General features: G+C 46.1%; 1 protein-coding gene across 3 annotated transcripts in view; it reads right to left on the bottom strand.

Moving 5' to 3' along the window:
- Positions 1-20,995, bottom strand: part of LOC147901403 (nonsense-mediated mRNA decay factor SMG7-like) — a 28,433-nt gene extending 7,438 nt beyond the window's left edge. For 2 of the 3 annotated variants that reach the window (XM_087375391.1, XM_087375392.1), the window contains exons 1-4: positions 20,762-20,994; positions 18,855-19,484; positions 18,640-18,762; positions 4,842-5,104 (exon numbers count right to left, since the gene is read on the bottom strand). In XM_087375391.1, the coding sequence (XP_087231517.1) occupies positions 4,842-5,104; positions 18,640-18,762; positions 18,855-19,484; positions 20,762-20,827 (1,082 nt within the window). In that variant the 5' untranslated portion in view covers positions 20,828-20,994. Of the gene's footprint in view, positions 1-4,841; positions 5,105-18,639; positions 18,763-18,854; positions 19,485-20,761 lie in introns of all 3 variants that reach the window. The other variant, XM_087375393.1, reaches the window with a different exon arrangement.
- Positions 20,996-21,350: the final 355 nt, after the last annotated feature.

The raw sequence follows: 21,350 nt of genomic DNA, 5'->3' as shown, positions 1-21,350 counted from the left end.
AGGCTGGGCTTTTTGAGCACTTTGGGAGCTTCTTCTAGCCTGGGCAACCTCATTTTAGACCTGTTTTCGACAAAAACATAATCCTCAAGCCTTGTCTTTGATTTCACTGAATATCAAGAGGTTTATTGTCCCTCATTTTAGGTCTTGCTGGACTTCTAAAGATGCATGGATATTTTGGAACATTGTATCAAGCTCGTAGTGAGGCAAGAATCTCATATTTGCAAAGAGAGCTTGATAGTGTGCACATGGATGAGGGTGACTCTATGCAGGAAAATGTCACCAAGATTCAAGATTTGCGAGAGCAACTCTTGAACATTGACGAGGTCATTCCAAACTCACAGCTTGTTACCATTACTTCGAACTCCTTGCTGGAGTCTTATCTTTCTTTTCATACATCTCTCAAACTTTCAATGCGAGGGAATCAAAATCGCCTCACTTTTCAAGAGTTGGTAGCACTCTTGTTGCAAGAGGAGCAGACGTGAAAGAATATGGCTTCACGTTCTCATAGTGAGGAGCATGTTTTTTCAGCAAAAGACAAGGGTAAAAAGAAAGCTCAGCCAAGTCAGCCTCTAGCAATGGTTCTCGACATGCACATGCAGGTGGGAAAGATAAAAAGGATGCCTCAAAGCCTTTCAAGAAAGGCAAGTGCCATTATTGTAAAAAGCCCAGTCATCACATCAATGAATGTCCCAAAGGCTTGCAAAAGAGAAGAAGAAAGAGTCCGGTATGACAGTTTCACACTCAGCTCAACATGCAGGCTCTGATGATACTTCTTCTTATTTTGTTGAGCATGATTGGGCCTTCTTTACTTATAGCTATGATGTTTCTTGGGAGTCACGCATTTTCAGTATGAATGATACGGGTAAGACATGGTACTTTGATAGCAATGCATCCGCCGTATCACCTCACATAAATCTTTCTTTGATAAGTTATCCAATGCACTAGTTGGCAAGTCAGTTTTGTGCCAACAATTCTTCTTATCCAGTTAAAGGGATTGGAGAACTTTCACTCACAACCGTGCATCGTTCAAATCTTTGCATCCAAGATGTTTTGGATGTCCCTAGGATTAAGAAGAATTTGCCTTCTCTCTCCTCTCTCAAAGAGGTTACCAGGTCATCTTTGAGGATGACAGATGTACGGTCCGTGACAAGGAGAGAGATTATGCCTTCATCTTCACTGGTACATTATGTCACGGGTTATTTCAGCTTGATGCCTATGAGAAAAGTTTTTGTGGCTTCTACCTCTGCCATGCAAGATGCAGATAACCACCGTTAGGTGTGTGGTTGCATTGGCCGCATTTCAAGGATGGAAGATCCATCAGCTGGACATTAAAATTGCATTGTTGAATGGGGACCTTCAGGAGGAGGTCTATATTTCTCAACCCATCGTATTTGTCAAACCCAGCAAGGAAGACAAAGTATGCAAGCTGAGAAAGGCTTTGTATGGTTTGAAGCAAGCTCCTCGACTTTGGCATGCAAATATAAATGCCTTTTTGACTAGCCAGGGAATGCGGAATAGTCCACATGAGAGTACCCTCTATATCAAGAAGGAAGGGGGGGATTTTCTCATCATTGTTCTCTATGTCGATGACATGCTGCTCATTAGTACTAATGCTGCAAAAATTGCAGATTTCAAGTCTAAAGACCTTACATTGGCAAGCTATGAAGCAAGTGTTCCGTTATCTACAGGGCACCCGAACCCTTGGTTTGCTCTTTCCCGGGGGGGGATGACTTTCACTTACATGCTTAACACCGATTCAGATTGGGCTGGTGACTTTGATTCTCCGCAGTCCACTTGTGGTAATTGTTTCTTTCTTGGACACTCGTGCAGTTCTTGGTTAAGCAAGAAACACTCTACAATGGCTACCTCTTCTTGTGAGGTTGAGTACAGGGCAGCCTTTACGACCATAGTCAAGAGTATTTGGCTGAGGCGTTTGCTGCGTGATCTTCATGCATCATGGGAGGAGCCTACTCCGATTCTCACTGACAATCAGAGTGCCATTGCACTGGCACGGAATCCTGTGTTTCATGCTCGTATGAAACACATTGAAATTCATCATCATTATGTCGGGGAGCGGCTACATGCATGGGACATCAGCTTGGTCATTTGCCCTATAAAACAGAATGTGGCAGATCTCTTCACCAAAGCATTACCTCGTCCAAAATTTGAGGCTTTTTGCAAAGCTTTAAACTTATATCCGTTGGTGATTGATGTTTACCTTGTACATTGTGACATTGTCACTGCAGGGGGGGATTAGAAATATTTATATTTCTAAGGCAATGGCCAATGTTATATAATGCCTTTTTATTAAGGTCTTTTACCCTTGACCTCAGTTAGAGGTTGAGTTTGTGGGTGAGTGTAAACTACTCGGTGCTTTCTATCAATTTAGAAAACGGATTTTGCAAAGGCGTTTGAATGAAATGATTGCGAGTTGCCAAACACATATACTTGAACTTAAGAGATTGCAATTAAGCTGGAATTAAGACTTAGACAGCTTAAACACAAAGTGACATCATTGGAAATTGCAATATGATTGAGGGGCCAAGACGCCCCCCCCCCCTTATCCAGGCTCACTTTTCTTGAAAATGGAGATACAAGACCAAGGTGCAATGCACCTTCCAAACTGATGAACTCAGTGAAAGCCTAGGACCTAGATACAAGACTCAAGAGCATATGTACAAGGTAGACAACAAAAAGGAGGACTCCAAGCTCAGGTTTCAACTCTTGGCTTGCCCAATCCACAAGGAAGAAGCCTGCAACAATCACCACTTACATCCAACATTAGAGGCAAGCACTAGTTTCTAGAAAGATGGTAGAAACAACATGAAATAGTGCTGTAAATGAGATAAACTTGACAATACAGACTCCCTTCGTGACTTGACCCTTTTGTAGATGAAGTCCTTGATGCCTCTGAAGCTACCTTGGGTGAGGAGAGTGTGGAAATGGGGCTGGAATGAAAACAGCTTAGAAAAAAACAGCCTGTAGGCTAGAGAGAGAAAGCCTTTATGGAGTGATAGCTGTAGAGAGAGAGTGCCAATGCTGATCCCAAGGGAGGGGATGTAAGAGAGCAGCTGCTGCTGTTCCAGAGGTGCAAAGAAAGGCAGATTTCTGCAAGGGGAAGGGGCTGGAACAGTAGAGAGAGAAATTCTGCAGTAGAGAGGGAAAGACTGCAGCAGGAGAGAGAAAGGGGCTGTGGCTGCTCCAGGCTAGGAGGAGGAGAGAGGATGATGCTGCTGTTCCAGAAGAGCTGAGAGGGGGGCAGATTTCTGGAGAGGTGGGGCTGGAGCTGTAGAGAGAGAGTGTGCTGCTGTAGAGAGAGAAAGTGCTGCTGAGGTGAGAGAATGGCCTGGGGAGAAGCTGGCTGCACCCAAGGAGCTGGAGAGCTTCTGCTGCATCAACCAAAAGGAGGGAGAAGAAAAGTGACGAATTTTTCATGTAGGGAATGAAGGGAAGAGGCCTTCTTTTATAAGCTCAGCCCCCCCCCCCCCCCCCCAAGGCTTAGAGTGGAAGGTGGACACTTGGCTGAAATGTCAAAGTCGAAGATGGTGGATGGACTTCCACCAATTACAGGCAAGGATGATGTCTGTAGGGCTTGTCTTGAAGGCAAGCAGCACAGGGATAAGTTCCCACAAGAAGCTTCGTTTTGGGCCAGCAAACCACTTGAGTTGGTTCACGCCGACATTTGTGGTCCAATGTCTACTGCATCATGGGCAGGATCCAGGTATTCACTTCTCTTTGTGGATGATTTCAGTAGAATGACTTGGGTATATTGTTTGGCTAAAAAGTCTCAGGCTTTTGAGAAATTCAAAGACTGGAAGGCTAGAGTTGAAAAGGAGACAGGGGAAGATGTCAAGACATTTCGCACAGACAGGGGGGTAGAATTCACCTCAAGTGAGTTTAATACATTTTGTCGCAAGCATGGGATCAAGCGACAACTCACCACGGCACATACTTCTCAGCAAAACGGGGTAGCCGAGAGAAAGCATAGAACCACCACCGAGACAGGGCTTGCTATGCTCCGAGGGAGAAATCTTTCTAAAGCCTATTGGAGTGAAGCTATCAATACAGCGGTACACATTCTCAGCCGGACCAAGACAAAGGCCGTCAAGGACAAGACTCCATATGAGGCATTTTATTCTTTGACTTTGCATTTTTTTTGGGCATTGTGTTGTCGCCCTCATACATCTTTATATGCAGTTAATTATGACCCACAGCTTCTCTACAATGATTAGGCTGCTCCTATATGAAAAATCCTCTGTAACCAAGGGATGACACTTTATAATATGTGTTTTCTTCTCTAAATGAGAAGGAATTTTTTCCACCAAACAAGGGTCCCAAGGGTGGGGGGGGTTTCAATATTTAAGTCAGGCCTAAAATAATTCAGTGGGGATAACCATATAATAAATTTGACGTTATCTATGCAATGAAGTTTTCTTGTGAACGGAATGAGCAAAATGAAATAACCCTTTAGCCCACTCCATTAATGAGAGTTTCCTCATATCCAATATGGATATGCTACATAAGAAACTTTTAAAAAATCAGGACAGGATTTGCTTTCACCTGAGTATCGGTCATATGAATAGCCTTTGCAAAAGAAATACACTTGATGGAACAAGAAGTTAAGTGACACCCCATTACGATCAACCATTGATTGAACAATTGAGAGCCTACTGCAATCAGAAGCATAAAAGCATATTTGATTCTGCCTTTCTTCACACCAAACAGGGGATTAAACTTCCTTTGTACATGCAAAGTAAAAAGATCAAACAGTCCTTTAAAAATGCTCTCAACTTCAACTAATACTAAGAAGATTTCTGGCCAACAAGTTTACAGAGCAATACCTGGTCCTGGTAAATAAGATGCCATTTAACCGGACAAAGTGGACTCGGAAATCCTTTAATATTTCTGAGGCATTTATAGCCACTGCACCTCCTTCTGAGGCTTGCTGCTCAGTGTGTTTCCTTACAGATTTTGCATCACCCAGTGCTTTCTCTCCCTTCAATTTTCCTTTGCTTGCACCAGTAGTCACTGGCCCTATGTTGCCAGCAACGTGTGTGGATTTTTCAGCAGATGATGCAACCAAGCGCAGATAGTTATTCCGATTCTGTTACATTGGAAACAAAAGCAATTAGTTTTGAACAGTTTGTATTGCTACAAATGTGACAGATCAACCGCTCATTCAAAGGAAAGAAGGCCCAGACCAAAACCAGAAAGAACAAGGAAAGGATACAATGGCCCACATAAAAACAGACTGGTGGATATTTGGATCAAGGGACCAAGGCCAGATGTAGAGAACAATGTCCCAATTGAAAGTGATCTATTCAAGTAATGCTTGTATAGCCATACATACTTATAAGTTTCTGTGGTTTTTTAGCTTTCAATTCATGAGCTTATTGTCTGTAATTTTGTGAGAGAGAATTTCCATTGTTTTTTTTAACGATTGATTAAGGCAAGCCATCAAAGATATTAGTCTTTCTTTGCATAACCTCCCAGGCAAGGCTTTGCCTATGCCTTGACTTTGCCTTTGACTCTCCCATATAAAGACATGACTGCCCAGATAATCTCAGAATCGTGAGATCAGTTCACCTCAGGGCACAGAGTCAATGGCTTTTATGAAGACTATGAAACAGCAATATACCCTACGATAGCAATGCATTGTTCTTGCCATCAATTGACAGCAGGAGTCAAACAGAGCCACAACTTCTATTTCCCAGAAGGTGCGGCCTTAGGTTGCCGTCTACAAGATGAATAGCTTCTGCTGCGAGGGTTCCCTGTAAAGTAAGTGCACATAATTCCAGATTAGTTCTAAGAAGCAGCAGATTTGATGCTCAACAACATTCATCAGTTCGAGACAAAATTGCTTGAGACCTTAAAAAGATGTTCAAGCAAAATCATGAACGTGTGTTCAAGGCTCTCCAGAGAACAGAACTTATCACCTATCTGAGCTTGGTCAACTTCAGCTAAAGGGGATGTCATGTATATCCTCTACAGTATTGATGCAGTGGCAATAGTAGAGTATAGAGTACATCACATGCAAAGGAAAGCCAAGAGAAGCTGCAAAAAAGCAAGGCAGTGTGAGCAGTTGCCTGGGATTCCATGCAGGGCTGTCAGACAGCCACGCAAACAGGCCAGCCATGGAGGCAGGGCAGCAAAACAAGCCAGCCAGCTAGGCAACCAAACCCACAGGAAAGCATCGGGATAGTACTAACAGCAATGGCAAATGGCACGCCACCATTGGCCTTCTAGCCAAAATTCCACTGCTGCCTGCACCAAGGCCTTTAAGGTACCCACATGGCCTTGAATTTCTCCCTGGGTCTTGGACATGTCAGATATCTGAGTCCTAGTGTGAGTGTGAGTGTGAGTGTGAGTGTCATACACTTGTGTGGATGTGAAGAGTCCTTGTCCCAAGTGGACCAAGTCCTAGATTAGATTTGATATCAGTGTGACATCACATGTGAGCTCCTCCTATGACCTCACCTGTGATGTAACCTATAAATGAGGCACATTGTACTTGGTTCTATACTCGAAATCTATCACATCTAATTGTGCCTCACTCCCCTCGTTCCACCATATGCCATTTCTATTGCCATCTTCCTGAAGACCCATGCTATTGTTGCTGGAGAGCATCGCCTGGATAGAGACGTCTTCAATGACTTTCTCCTTCGCGCTTCTTGATGTCAACGCTATCACGTTTCTTGATGCTATCAATGTGTAGGTCTCGATGCTCATGGAGATAATGTGAGAAGTGCAGTGGAAATGAACGGAAGAGAGAGAGAGAGAGAGAGAGAGAGCACGCCTCACACACACGAACACAATGCTGAGAAGGAGAGAAAAGAGAGAAAGGCACAAGAGAGCTGCAATTGATCTATGGAGAAAACCCCGCTACAACTGGGGGAAAACCCTTGAACAAACAGGCTGCTCGAGAGCTCAACCGGACAGCTCAACAACCACAGCAACTGGAGGCACAAGGAGTGGATGGACTGCTCCACAACCCTGCTCCTGAGGCGCTACACTAGGCTGGCTATGCTCCTCCACCAAGCACCAGAATGAGATGAACAAAACACAAGTGGGGGGGGCCTATATATAGCCCCCCAGACTCCTAGTCGGCCAGCAAGGAGCAGGGCCGACCAGCCTGCTAATGTGGGCCGACCCCTACAGCCCTATATATAGGGCTCCACCAGGCCCCAAAGCATGGGCCTGCAAACCAACTGGCAGGGCTCTAGGGCCAACTGCCCCTAGCCCTCCAAAAGGAGCTGCACCAGCCTATACGAGGAGCTGTGCCCTCTGCCCTCCAGCCAACCTGCAAATGGGGATGGGCTGACCCACCTCTGCCCTCTATAAGGGGCTGAAATACTGCGCCACATGGGCCGACTAGCACGCCTCCCTCCAGCCTCTAGGCCTCCCCAATGTGCAGCAAGGTGTGCCTGCCATGGGAGCATGTGAACCAGCATGGGGCCCAAGAGGACCACGCAGTACCTACCCTACTCTATCCTCATGAGGGGCGGGCACACCCACAACACAGGCCCTCACTCATCTACCCTAGCCTCACTAACTGGGCGGGCACACCCACAAGCAAGGCCCTCTCTCTCTAGGTGACATCAGGAGATGTTGACCTCTAATACCCCCTCTCAGCTCCTGGATGGAACAGAGACACCAGGGAGCTGGGTGTGCCATTGGAAGAATTGGAGGAATCCATCGTGTGATACTCCACCGCTGAAGACCGCCACAAGTACTATCAAAGAAGCCCCCCCCCTTGGCGCGAACCGCCTTAGCACGATCACTGAAACTGTTGCTCCTAGGCCACAGGTGCTAGGAACACTCCTCTGGTGGGTAATGGTACACTGGGTCATCTGGTACAACAATCCTACTGCTGGTACAATAATCTGACTGATACTGCCACCGGTTCAAGGTCTACTTCCCTTCATGGGCACCTGTATCACAGAGCTAGATAGCCCCCTCTCAAGTCCAAACTGGTACACTGTCGCCAGATCAATGAAGTTCAGTGCTCCAATGACAACGAGCATATTACAGCTCACAAGGATCAATCAACTGCATCTGGGTTCCCGCACTGGCAATCTACTGACCCATCTGAATCTTCAGCAGCTCAGACTAAAGCTGCAGCAGAACACTATGAGACCCCCTCTAGGTCTGCCAGGTCGTAACGTCCAAACAGAATACAAACTTGTAACATACAGCCATCTAAGTCAGGAAGAACAAATCCTTGTGACTCGAGGTTATGCCTGAAAAGCCAGCCTCGATAAATGACTCCCTGCTCGGTGCACCTGATTGGTAGGTCCTGCTGCCACAAGCAATTAATCCTCCATCTCGATCCAGGAAGCCTGCTAGCAACGCCTGCCTTGTGCTACTAGAAGGCTGGAGTATACACCGTCACAGCAGTAACACTATTGGCCAACTGGTTACTGGACCCCTCAACGTTCCTTGGGGACGCTGACGCCAATAATGACCTTTTTTGCCACATCGGTTACGTGTACGGGATGCCTTGAGAGCTTCTCGTTCCTCAACTGTCAGCTGCTTTCTACCTTTCTGCTCAGTTGCCAAAGCCTCAGGCTGACTCTCATTAGTACGATCGACAAAGCACTCCTCCTAGTCAAGCACCATGGGGACCAATTCCTCCCAGGTCTACTCATTCATCCTACCACTGGTGATCAAGGATGAATAGAAGGCCCCATACTGAGAGGATAACTGGGATAGTAAAGTTATGGTCGTGTCCTCGGATGATATCACTGGTGCCAAAGCCTCAGGCTGACTCTCATTAGTACGATCAACAAAGCACTCCTCCTAGTCAAGCACCATGGGGACAATTCCTCCCAGGTCAACTCATTCATCCTACCACTGGTGATCAAGGACGAATAGAAGGCCCCAAACACTGGGATAGTAAAGTTATGGTCATGTCCTCGGATGATATCCGCTTCCCTGCCTGGAGGATCTCCTGCTGAAGCTCTTGTAACTTGTTGATGTGGTCCCGCATCGATGAAGACTTCTTGGGATGCAACAGTCGCATCTAGACTTCCAAGGAAACCCTCTTCATGGGAGATACATGGACGCCAAATGCTCCCATATGCTCTTCGCCACTGTCATGTGCTTCACGTGATTAATCACCTGAGGAGTACATTTAAGGAAAATGAATGATCTTAACCTTGCATTAACACGGTCCCATAGTTGGGACAGGGTCTCGGCCTCCTGCTCCTCCAGGATGCCAAGGTCCTTCACAAGGGGATTTGGTCGGCCACTCCTATCAAGATGAAATCTGCCAGATCATATGGCACGAACTCCATCATCACCCGCCAGACACTGTAATTGAGCCCATCCAACTGCGGGTCAACCGGGAACGTGGGCAACACTAGTATTCTAGTCTTGTTCTCTACCATCTTAGACAAAGTCGCCGTTGCTCTAGTGTCATGCACATCCGTAAAAAAACACGCTGCTAGGTATGTTATCCGATCAAGCACTTATGGGATGGGAGTGCCACTTTGCATGTAAGTCAATTCCACCTAGTTGAAGGTGTGTGCAAAGTATTGTGCCCATCGGATATGCTTTGCATTGTCGATCAAGCATAAAATACCGTTTTTGCCTTAGTGTCATGCACAACCATGAAAAAACACAGTCCTAAGTGTGTTAATTAAACAAGTACTTATCGTATGGGGGCTCCACTTTGCACGCAAGTCCGTTTCAACTACGTTGAGGTGCGCGCAAAGTCTTGTCACCATCGGATGTGATTTGCATGGTCGATCACGCATTATACACCGTTTTTTCCCTAGTGATATGCACATCCGCAAAAAAACACGCCCTTAGGTGTATTATCTGACCAAGTACTTATCGGATGGGTGTGCCTCTTTGAGAACATTTCAATACCACCTAGGTTGCGGTGTACGAAAAGTATTGTGCCCATCGGATATCCTTTGCATGGTCGATCGAGCATTAAATACTATTTTTGCTATAGTGTCATGCACATCCATAAAAAAAACACGCTGCTAGGTATGTTATCCGATCAAGCACTTATGGGATGGGTGTGCCACTTTGCATGTAAGTCAATTCCACCTAGTTGAAGGTGGTTGCAAAGTATTATGCCCCTCGGATATGCTTTGCATTGTTGATCAAACATAAAATACCGTTTTTGCCTTAGTGTCATGCACAACCATGAAAAAACACGGTCCTAAGTGTGTTAATCAAACAAGTACTTATCGGATGGGGGCTCCACTTTGCACGCAAGTCCGTTTCAACTACATTGAGATGTGTGCAAAGTATTGTCACCATCGGATATGCTCTGCATGGTCGATTACGCATTATATAACGTTTTTCCCGTAGTGATATGCACATCTGCATAAAAACATGCCCTTAGGTATGTTTTCTGACCAAGTACTTATCGGATGGGGGCTCCACTTTGCACGCCAGTCCATTTCAACTACGTTGAGGTGCGTGCAAAGTATTGTCACCATCGGATATGCTTTGCATGATCGATCACACATTATACACCATTTTTTCCCGAGTGATATGCACATCCGTAAAAAAACACGCCCTTAGGTGTGTTATCTGACCAAGTACTTATCGGATGGGTGTGCCTCTTTGAGAACATTCCAATACCACCTAGGTTGAGGTGTACGAAAAGTGTTGTGCCCATCAGATGTCCTTTGCATGATCGATCAAGCAATAAATACTATTTTTGCTCGTGTCATGCACATCCGAAAAAAAACACGCTGCTAGGTATGTTATCCGATCAAGCACTTATCGGATGGGAGTGCCACTTTGCAGGTAAGTCAATTCCACCTTGTTGAAGGTGTGTGCAAAGTATTGTGCCCATCGGATATTCTTTGCATTCTCGATCAAGCATAAAACACCGTTTTTGCCTTAGTATCATGCACAACCATGAAAAAATACGGTCCTAAGTGTGTTAATTAAACAAGTACTTATCATATGGGGGATCCACTTTACACGCAAGTCTGTTTCAACTACGTTGAGGTGCGCACAAAGTATTGTCACCATCGGATATGATTTGCATAGTCGATCACGCATTATACACTGTTTTTTCCCTAGTGATATGCACATCCGCAAAAAAACACGCCCTTAGGTGTGTTATCTGACCAAGTACTTATCGGATGGGTGTGCCTCTTTGAGAACATTTCAATATCACCTAGGTTGCGGTGTAGGAAAAGTGTTGTGCCCATCGGATATCCTTTGCATGGTCGATCGAGCATTAAATACTATTTTTGCAAGGAGGTGACTACTGATTGAGATAATCAGTGGGATCTACCAACATGGAGGCAATTGTCTATATATGTAACCACTCATAGATAAAGCTTTATTCATTGTGCCTCATTGCTTTCTCTATGAACCAACATTCTCATACCTTGTTATCATAGGGTCCACTAATATATATGACAAGTTTACCATCAATATAAATGGGTTCCCATAATTTAGAGAGGACTGGATACATAGTTGGTCCAATGGTACCCAATCTATGCTACGTGGGTTCCAAATGTCCACCCAGGTTCTTATACCTCTCTTTAATAGGTTCCTGGCTTTGACCATGCAAAGGGATCCCCATCCCTTCTGACTGCCATGGGAGCTGGCATCCCCCCCCAATTTGCTCTAGGTTGGAGAAGCACCAAGGCATGAAACATCATCATCAACAAAGCAAGCACCCAAATCAAGTGCTACCAGGTTGAAACTATGATGAATGGCAAGGTGGAGAGTTTGTTAGCTCTCCCATAAAGACTTTTTGGTGGCTCTTGCAAGAAACGGTAGTTTATTAAATAAAAAATAATTTTTTTTAACTTGGCTATGGACCCTCATAGACTTCATCACGTACTAAAGATGAAATTTTTTATGTCTTTTTCAAACCAATGTATAATTGATGCAGCATCCAAGGCGATGTCCACAATACTTAGCATGACTATTTATACTCATGTGTATTGTTTTTACACGCTGAACTGAAAGATAAGATGGATGGGATAGAAGGGAACACAGGGTTGAAGAAAGGAAAGGGTTGGGAAAGAGGATGAAGGGGCTAACAGCCCAATGTACCTGCACACCTCACTATCCGTCCCTTGGGAATACCTCCCCCCTGATCTGAAAACACCATTCAAAGTCACCCTTTGCTGGACACCCGAACAGTCCACTCCTCATGCACGCTCCTCCTCAAAGACACCTCCGAACAGCACCCTAAAGCTCCTCTATGTGCTGGCTCAACACTCCCTCCGCTCCTCCGGTCTCAAGCCAACCGTGGCTCTGATACCATGAGAGAAGAAAGAAAGAAAGATGTATTAATGTCCACGGGAGAGCTCACGGGCCTATGGGACAAAGTGCACAGAAAAGCGAACTCATACAAGCCTCAGTGGGCTGAAGCAAAGGGTACGCTAGGACCCTTGCTGAGTACTAGTCTATGCTAACACAATCATAATCATCATCATAATCATAGACAAAGACAAAAAAAGTCGACTACGGCTGATCAATCATCTATCCAGGCGCATCTATCCAGGCGCTGGATTGAAACCGAATCCTGGTACAGTGATGGCTCTCTGGTGGGCTGCAAAGATGTCTCGTATCGCGTCTGTCGAGCTGTCTCCCGCTGCGGTGGGGGACACGGTCTCCTCGCTCTCTGGACTCTTTGGGCTATGTCTAGAGTGACCCCTCGTCTCTGTCGGCCTTCCTTGAGGAAAGCTATGATAGGTCGGACCTCAATAGAGTGTACTCAGGGGGCTCTCTGTCGCACATGTGGCCTCTACGCCCCTCCCAGTGGTACTGTGCCGGCTGCTCATCCAAACTGCTCTAATATCAGCTAGCTCCTCTTCCTCCACTCCAGTGTGTCCGGGGGCTGACTCAAACGTATAGAAGTCTATGACGTGCCACTATGCTCGGTCACCCTCTATGTCCTGTAGTGGTCTCACCATCCCCTACTGCTCTTTGATCTGTCGTAGAAGCGTCTCCCTGTGTCACCGCATCTCCATCAGATAAAGCCCGATACAAACCTGGTCATGGAAATGGATCAGTTGTGACAAAGGACCGAAACCACTCCCCTCTAGGTAGAGACAGTGGTAGCGTCCTCAAATCTCGTAGTAGGTTGGGCAAACACAAAGAAAATGCTCCTCTGTCTCTAGGTATACCCGCTGCTCTTCCTACCTCGATCCTCAGCTGGTGGGACAAAACCCGCATCTGACCAATGGCAATCCTCAGTGTATGAGAGACTCCTCTATCCTCGAGATACTGGGATCTGATAATGAATCCCTCCTCTGATACTCTCAGAAAGTGGTCGCGATAAAACTGGATCTTGGTGGGGAGCTCCTGGTCCCCCGCCCAAGTCCGGAATGTGTGAAGCTGGAGGAGGTCTAGCCATATGATACGGTTGATCTCATCTCGCGGGATCGACTCAGGAGGTGCATCCATGCTATACTGAAAGGGGGGGGGGGGGGGCTGTCCATCTGGATACTGTGCCTGGCAAGCCATGTAGATATGCCTGCATACCATGTGTTTGCCCCGCTCTCCGCAAGTCATCTGGATGACTCTAGGGCCAACCTCGGAAGTCTCCAATGGGGTAAGTCCCAGACTCTGTGGATGAAAGTCACTGTCTAAAAGATGGCATCAACCTGGAGAGGTGTCATGGCGAACTCTACCTGTACTATCTCATGTGGAGCTGAGGGCTTACATCGGATCATCCTGGATCCCATCGTCACCTGTAGCCGCTAAAAGCTCCTCCAATCTGTCCTCCGAAGATCGCACCCCCAGAAAGGTGCTGCATACATGATAGTTGGCCGCACCAGTGTGTCGAAAAGCCAACCCTTCTTCGATGGATCCTGGAAGTGCGCCTAGAAACACTGTCGCTCTAGTCTAGCCAAGTACTACGCCCGCGTGTGAGCCATGCCTGGGCTGCATGTTTCATCGTGAAGACTGCTCCCAAATATGCGTATGACTGCACTATCTCCACTGGCTCACCAAGATAGGTGAAACCAAGTCGGTGAGTCACTGCTCGTGAGGTGTTGAAGATCATAACCTTAGTTTTCCCAAGGTTGACCGTGGATCTCTCTCTCTCTGCAAAACACCTCTAATGCCTCCAGGTCTCTCTGCAGCCCCTCCGCTGAAGAGGATATAAGGACTATATCATCAGCATATAACAATATCTATATGAGGAGATCCCCTAGTAATGAGCCCTCACCACCTAGACGATCTATGAAAGATGTGATCTCATCAATGTAGAGTCCAAAGAGAGTCAGTGAGAGAGGGCAGCCCTACTTCACCCCAATGGTGCTCTCGACCCAATCCGATAGACCGCCTGGGGCACGGACCCTACCTCTGACTGACTCATATAAGCTCATCACACCCCAAATCAGCATCTCTGGGATCTGCATCTCCTGTAGTCTCCTGTAGTCTTAGAGGCATCGTGGGCCTATGAGACAAAGTACAAGCCAAAAAGTAGCTCATACAAGCCACAAAGGGCTGAAGCAAAGGGTTCACTAAGACCCTTGTTGAAAGCTAAAGTGCTAAAATGCTAAACTAGTGAATCGAATGTCCAAATACTAGAGTAGCAAAAGCAAAATAACAAAGAAGCATCAGGTGCTCAGAGCCAGCACTCCTAATACATGCTTCGGTTCCGTATATCCAAGTAACCTAGTGGCTCTCTGATGAGAATTTCAATCAAATAGAGCCCAACACAAACCTGATCGTGAAAATAGATCAACCGTGTAAGTGGACCAAAGCCATGTCCCTCATGAAAGAGGCAATGATATCATCCTCGAATCTCATAATAGACTAGGCAAACACATAGAAAATGCTCCTCCGTCTCGATCTCCTCCATTTGACATAGTGTGCAAGTCCTCTGCTCTCTGGGTATGCCTAAGGTGGGCTCTCATCTCTCTCCACTCATCATCGAACCAGGGGTTTTGGGGCATCTTCCCATCTGGAACACATGCAGATCGTGTCGTGAGAGAGAGCACGCCTCACACACACACACCACTGAGAAGGAGAGAAAGGAGAGAAAGGCACAAGAGAACTGCAAGTGATCTCTGGAGAAAACCCCAGTACAACTAGGGGAAAACCTTTGAACAAACAGGCTGCTCAAGAGCTCACCCGGACCTGTCAACAACCACAGCAATTGGACTGCTCCACAACCCTGCTCCTGAGGTTCTACACTGAGCCTCCTAGCCTCCTAGTCGGCCAGCAAGGATCAGGGCTCACCAGCCTGCTAATGTGGGCCGACCCCTACAGCCCTATATATAGGGCTCCACCAGGCCCCAAAGCATGGGCCTGCAAACCGACTGGCAGGGCTTTAGGGCCGACTGCCGCTAGCCCTCCAAAAGGAGTTGCACCAGCCTATACGAGGAGCTGTGCCATCTGCCCTCCAGCCAACCTGCAAATGGGGATGGGTTGACCCACCTCTGCCCTCCATAAGGGCTGAAATACTGCGCCACATGGGCCGACTGGCACGCCTCCCTCCAGCCTCTAGGCCTCCCCAATGTGCAGCAAGGTGTGCCTGCCATGGGAGCATGTGAACCAGCATGGAGCCCAAGAGGACCACGCAGTACCTACCCTACTCTATCCTCATGGGGGGTGGGCACACCCACAACACAGGCCCTCACTCATTTACCCTAGCCTCACTCACTGGGCGGGCACACCCACAAGCAAGGCCCTCTCTCTCTAGGTGACATCAGGAGATGTTGACCTCTAACAGATAATGCCCCTTGAAGTTCTCAGCATAACAACGTGGCTATGCTCCCTGTTCTTTTTGCATCTGCGCATACTTTTTGAGATGACATCGCCATTTGCTAGGACGCCTGGCTATGTTTAAGGGGCGATTTCATGTGCCCTTTCCACTTCTGTTTGGTGGATCTGGCGTATGCACAGAGGATTGTTTGCCAAAGGCTTGATGCTACGAAAGTCCTATTGCTCTGGGAATGTGCCAGAGCTGCTTGAAGCTCTGAATTGAGGCAACACTCGTAGCATGGTGCAAAAAGTTTCTCTTCCCAATCTTTTCTGGGTTGCGCTCAATATTGATCTGTGTCCCATCGACAGTCACCTCTAAGCCCGTTTTCTAACTCCATTTGGCATGGTTGAGTGCATCATTTGGCTCTATTCTTTCACGCTCCATTCTGAGGAGTAGCTACTTGTTTTCAGAACCAGACAGTTCTACTGAGTAATGCGGCTTCCATTGATGGAGTTGCAGCTTTAAACATCTGGTGGAAGCTACCCGGAACCATGTCCGATTCATCCATCTTCTATAAATCTGCCTTCTGTTGTCTAAGGTGCTGCTGCAGGTTTTCACCAGTCAGACTAGCTCCGAGACTTACCGACCTGAATAGAAGCTGCACCGACTTATCTCAATCCAATCCTGTCATCGGCGACGACTCTCTCTACACACAACTCTTTTGTTTTGGCTTGACATTTTGCTAGGTTGCTCCATTGGCGGACATGCGGCAGATGAATATTCAGCCATGAGGCTCCTCCTTTCCTCCACTCAAAGGTTCTATTAAGCTAGTCAACGAGTTAGTTGACTGTATCAGTATCCTTTTCCATGATTTTCCTCCTGTCATTGACATCCAGTTTCCTGCACTTCAACAGCCAAGAGGGATCTCAAAAAATATACACTCCTTATCAGCTGCACTTGCATTACCCCTGATGTGCCCAAGCTCAAAACAAAGGAAGCAGAAGCAAGTTCAGCAGAAGGAACAAAGCCAAAACCACCAAAGAAGAAAACTCCTCCAAAGGAGAAAAAGATCACTGTGGAGGTACATGAAGACCTTTGAGGACTCACAGGTGATTGATATCCATGAAACAAGTTCAAATGGAAAGAGAAGGTCGCGAAAAGACCCAGAAAGCTCTGAAAGTGAACTACACCACGAACAAAAACATCAAGGTTCAGCACAAATTCATTGCAGAGCTGATAATGATGAACTGATCATGCTCGCCTACTGCCCAACAAAGAAAATGCTCCAGACCACTTCACGAAGACTCTATTTTGTGAGCAGTCAGTGAGAGGGGGTGTTAGAGATCACTGACCTCCGTATGAGGAGGACAAAGGGGGCAGTGGATCTGTAGGTTAGGCAGGCCAGGCAGGGATGATGAGCAACTGCTGCAGTCCTCAGACTGAGGCGACTGCCAGCAAATTAGGTTGGAAACTGCAACCAGTAGGAGCAACAGATCCGGAGCACATATAGGCGCTTGCAAGGCGTGCCCTGGCTGTCGACCAAGGTGGTTGACTTCTTCACAGACCTGATCTAGTCGGCTGGATCTGGTCCAGATCTGGTCAGTTGGTTGGCTGAACATGTCGGCCAGGTTTTGCATCTGGAATGTTATCTCCACCATAAGCACATAGGTTCTCACTTGAATATGCCTTTTCAAATATGTCTAGACCTCTCTCTTCAGATGACCACTCAGCTAAATGCCTAGTTTCTTCTCAGACCTCAGGAGTCGCTACACTATGAACTAAACTTCAGCTGGAAATTAGCACACAACAAAGGCACAGGAGCCACATACAAAGCTCATTTCGCATGTTGCTACAATGCTATCATTTACCCCACTTCTGTATGCTAACACACAAGTGTTGAACAAATGAAGCTAGCTGGTTACTCAGGCAGAAATTGCAGAGATGAAAATACCAATATTAAAAAACTAACCAAAACTGCGTATTGTGAGATTGATGTTCAACAAATGCCCAAAACCTTCCAAAGACTGCTTTGCCCATATATACGCACCCAAATAGGAAGATACTAACTGTGCACGAGTCACCAGAGAACCAGGAAAATGGCACCCAAACAAAACATGAATTCTGTGGGATGTGTTCACTTGTCCTTAAATTCCACATGGCAATGGGGTATGCCACAGATTCCACAACATTGCCCAGTTATTGTGGATAAAGCAGAAGCATAGGTGAAAAATGCAAGTTTACAAATAGTTCTGTCATACTTCAAATACTTCTGTCACAAACATTCCTGGCGGACAATAACGACTGGAAGAACAAGGGGAAGATGCACAGAGTGATCCAAGGTACTACTGCTGAAGGGCAGACAAACGAACAATCCATGCATAAGATCGACATTACCAACCAAGCCAAGTCCACTCCATAAGTGCCAATCAGGCTGCCAGTAGCTTACCAGAGCAACCAAAATGGCAGCCAGTAGTGGTTCATCATGCGTATGTAAAGAGCAAGCAATAGCCACCATAGACAAGCTTCTACAAATATAAGGTAGGCACCCTCAAGTCATTCTTCTCCACATTGTGGAGAGCAAGAGTAGAGGCTTGATCTAGCAGCCTGCACAGTGAGTGAGTGAGTGAGTGAGTGTGTGTGTGTGTGTGTGTGTGTGTGTGAGAGAGAGAGAGAGAGAGCCAGTACCAGATCTAAAAGTATGTCATGGATAACTGATCGGCCAAAACTAAGCTATCACATGGATTATTACTTTGAAATCATATATCCAGATGAATCACGAAATGCCCAAACTCATCCAATTAAAAGAACAAACAATGCCATTTTACTCTCATGCTTGTCACTCACGACATTTGACAGCCATAAACTCCATCCAACAGAATTCAAACTTTGGCAACCCTACCGATATCATCAGCAGCCACCAATGGTGTAGACCATCAGCTCTCTGAACTGTTTATCCGAAAGGGAGGACAACAAATACATAGCTGTACCTTTTCAAAGAGAAGTATCAGATTGTCCCTTGCAGTAAGGAAAGGCACATCAGCAGCTAGACTACGAAAATAATGATAGACAGCCAACAACTCATCACCAACGTATGTCGCCAGGACAGCCAACTGCAAAGCCATACCACAAGACACAGATTAAAATAAAAGTCTTTCCAGTAATACTTGTAATTCACCATAAAAGACTGAAAGAATGTGAAAACCTGATTATGAGGATTGCCGCTAGCTGGCCAAAGTGAAGCAGCCTTCACATAAAAACCAGCAGCAATGGACCAATCATGATTTGCTACATCGCCATCCCCATAAAACTCTTTGTAACGAGCAAGATCTCCCAAATAAATTAAGCACCGAGAGCATGAAAGTTGGCATCTCTTCAACTCCACAGTTCTCTTACCATTACTTTGTGAGTCTGTGCTTTCCAGTGCATCACACAAAAGATCATCTTGTGATAACCCATGCTTTGCACTAATTTTCAAAATTAAATCATGGTAAAAGCCAGTTGCCTCTGACAGAAAACTCTTGAAAACCGCTAGAATTTTATGGACCGGCTCTCGGCGAACACTAGGTTTGCTCCCTGAAGGAGGAACAGCAGTGCCTGTAGCTGACCCTCCAGATGACATACTTTTCCTGATTCTCCCTCTGAAATCCTCAATGCGTGTATAATGCAAACGCCAAAGATATTGCTCCACATCATGTGATTCAGCAAATTCATGATCCTCAAGAATGATAGACTCATATAGTTCCCGAATGCTATTACGGAGTATTCGAACATTTGGATCAAAAGGTCCTTTTGTCTGGATGGAGGTCACCAATTGCTTCTCCAACTCCAAAGCCTGAAAAAAGGCGCCACAGTAGTAGCCAAGATAAAACATACCAAACATACATGGTAGTCATCTTCCAGCCACCACCTTACTGAAGAGACCATGCAGACTTATGAATGAACAAATTAGTGACAAGTAAGCAAGCATACAACTACGTTGGAGGATCATGCTGTAATATAGGAGGCAAACAGCAACCTCGAAGTGAAAGTTTAGTGCACCGAGCATGAAAGTTTTCTGAGTGCATTATAGATATAAATCTTCATAAGACTATAAAATTTCTGATCGATTTTACAAATTAATTTTTTAGAACAAGAAAAAAGGGAAGAACTGGGGTTAGAAGACACAAAACGAAAAACTAAAACTAAAAGATAAAATAAGCATAATTTAGTTAGCAAAGCTACAATTATGTTTTCATTAGTATCCAAAAATTATGTTCATGTGGGATCTATGCTCAGAAGTTGTACTGCAGTTTCACTATATTTCTTGTGAGAAACCTTTGGAGTTTGAGTGCGTTTGGTGTGTGCAAGATATAGTCTATTAACTCTTCCTTTGCTATACTGCTTCCTAATGCTATCAGAAAGGAAACATGATCTACAGAATAAGCTCCAGTATGACAGCAGCAGTAAAGCTAACAGCCTGAGTTCCCAGACAGATTTGATCTCCCCTGGAGCATCTTCACCTGGAGAAAAGCTTTCAAACAATAAACTACTGTGCTCCAATGCCTGTATCAGCAGATCGCATTACGAAATTGAGCAGCGTGGAGTGCACGGTGCGATTTCCCAATGACAGTAGGCATTGTAACGAAGAGCCGACAATGAAAATACTTAAATACACACTCTTCCACGTTCTCTTTTGCATTGTGCCCGTAATTCAACCTGCATTCAGACCCTTTTCAGCAGCCTACGACCCAGCATTCGCTGCACCTCTTAAAATGCCAAGAGCAACCGAAGAACGCTGACCTTCAAACAATTGATCGAACAAAGAACTGAGTTGGACCTCCCAGCTAATACCAAACCACGAAGGTTACTGTTTCACAAAATTGTAAGACGTAGGACGGCCGAAATTGACCTTGACAGGGGTCTGATGCTATAAGACGACACGGCAAGCAAAAACAAAAGGCGGCGTTGCGCAATTGCTCAATCCTTTGACCCTAAGGCACGAAATCGTTGCCTGCCTACCCAAGAATTACGGATCAAGGACAAGGGGGCAACAATGCTAGCAGGAATGCGACAAGCGAAATGGAGAGCAGGTTGGGAGGCAAAAATGCGGGGAAATGGGAGCAAAAATACCTTGTTATAGTGATGCTGGACCAGACCACCGGGAGAGGAGGCGCTGGAGTCACCGGAGAGAGTCATGGTCCATCTGCCGACAGGAGGCTACAGGAATGAGGAGGCAGATGGGGGCGAGAGGAGAAGGGAAGGGAAGGGAAGGGAAGGAGGAAGGGGAGAGGACGGAAAGTCTCAAAGATACACGGAAGTACTTACACACAAAGGCATAGATGATAGCTCCTTCTTCCCTTTTTAGTGGGGGACCGGATCAAGGAGTCAACACACACTTTTTAGTGAAAAACACACACACACACACACACAAATGCATTTCACACCCGTCGGGATGAGACAACTCTAACTTAAGGCTCCATGGGAGTCTCCACCATCACATTTGGTCGTCTCACCACTCCCGTGGCACGATCCCACCTTGCGGCACCGTGTTGAAACCCGTTCAAGGGTGAAATGCTGCCCGCCTGAGAACCTTGGTGGGTCGTAACTTCCATCGTCCGGACAATCACTACCTCTTATTCCAGAGAAGATAAAATCCGTGGAGTCGGGCGTCAACATCAGAGTGGTATCACGAATCTCGATGGAGGATTGCTTGAGGGTC

The sequence above is a fragment of the Dipteris shenzhenensis genome, chromosome 6 (assembly GCF_047967505.1).
Source record: "Dipteris shenzhenensis isolate YYH24624 ecotype China chromosome 6, Dip_SZ_1.0, whole genome shotgun sequence".
Lineage (NCBI taxonomy): Eukaryota > Viridiplantae > Streptophyta > Polypodiopsida > Gleicheniales > Dipteridaceae > Dipteris > Dipteris shenzhenensis.
Note: the sequence above shows the minus strand (reverse complement) of the source record. Positions and strands in the feature narration are given on the sequence as shown.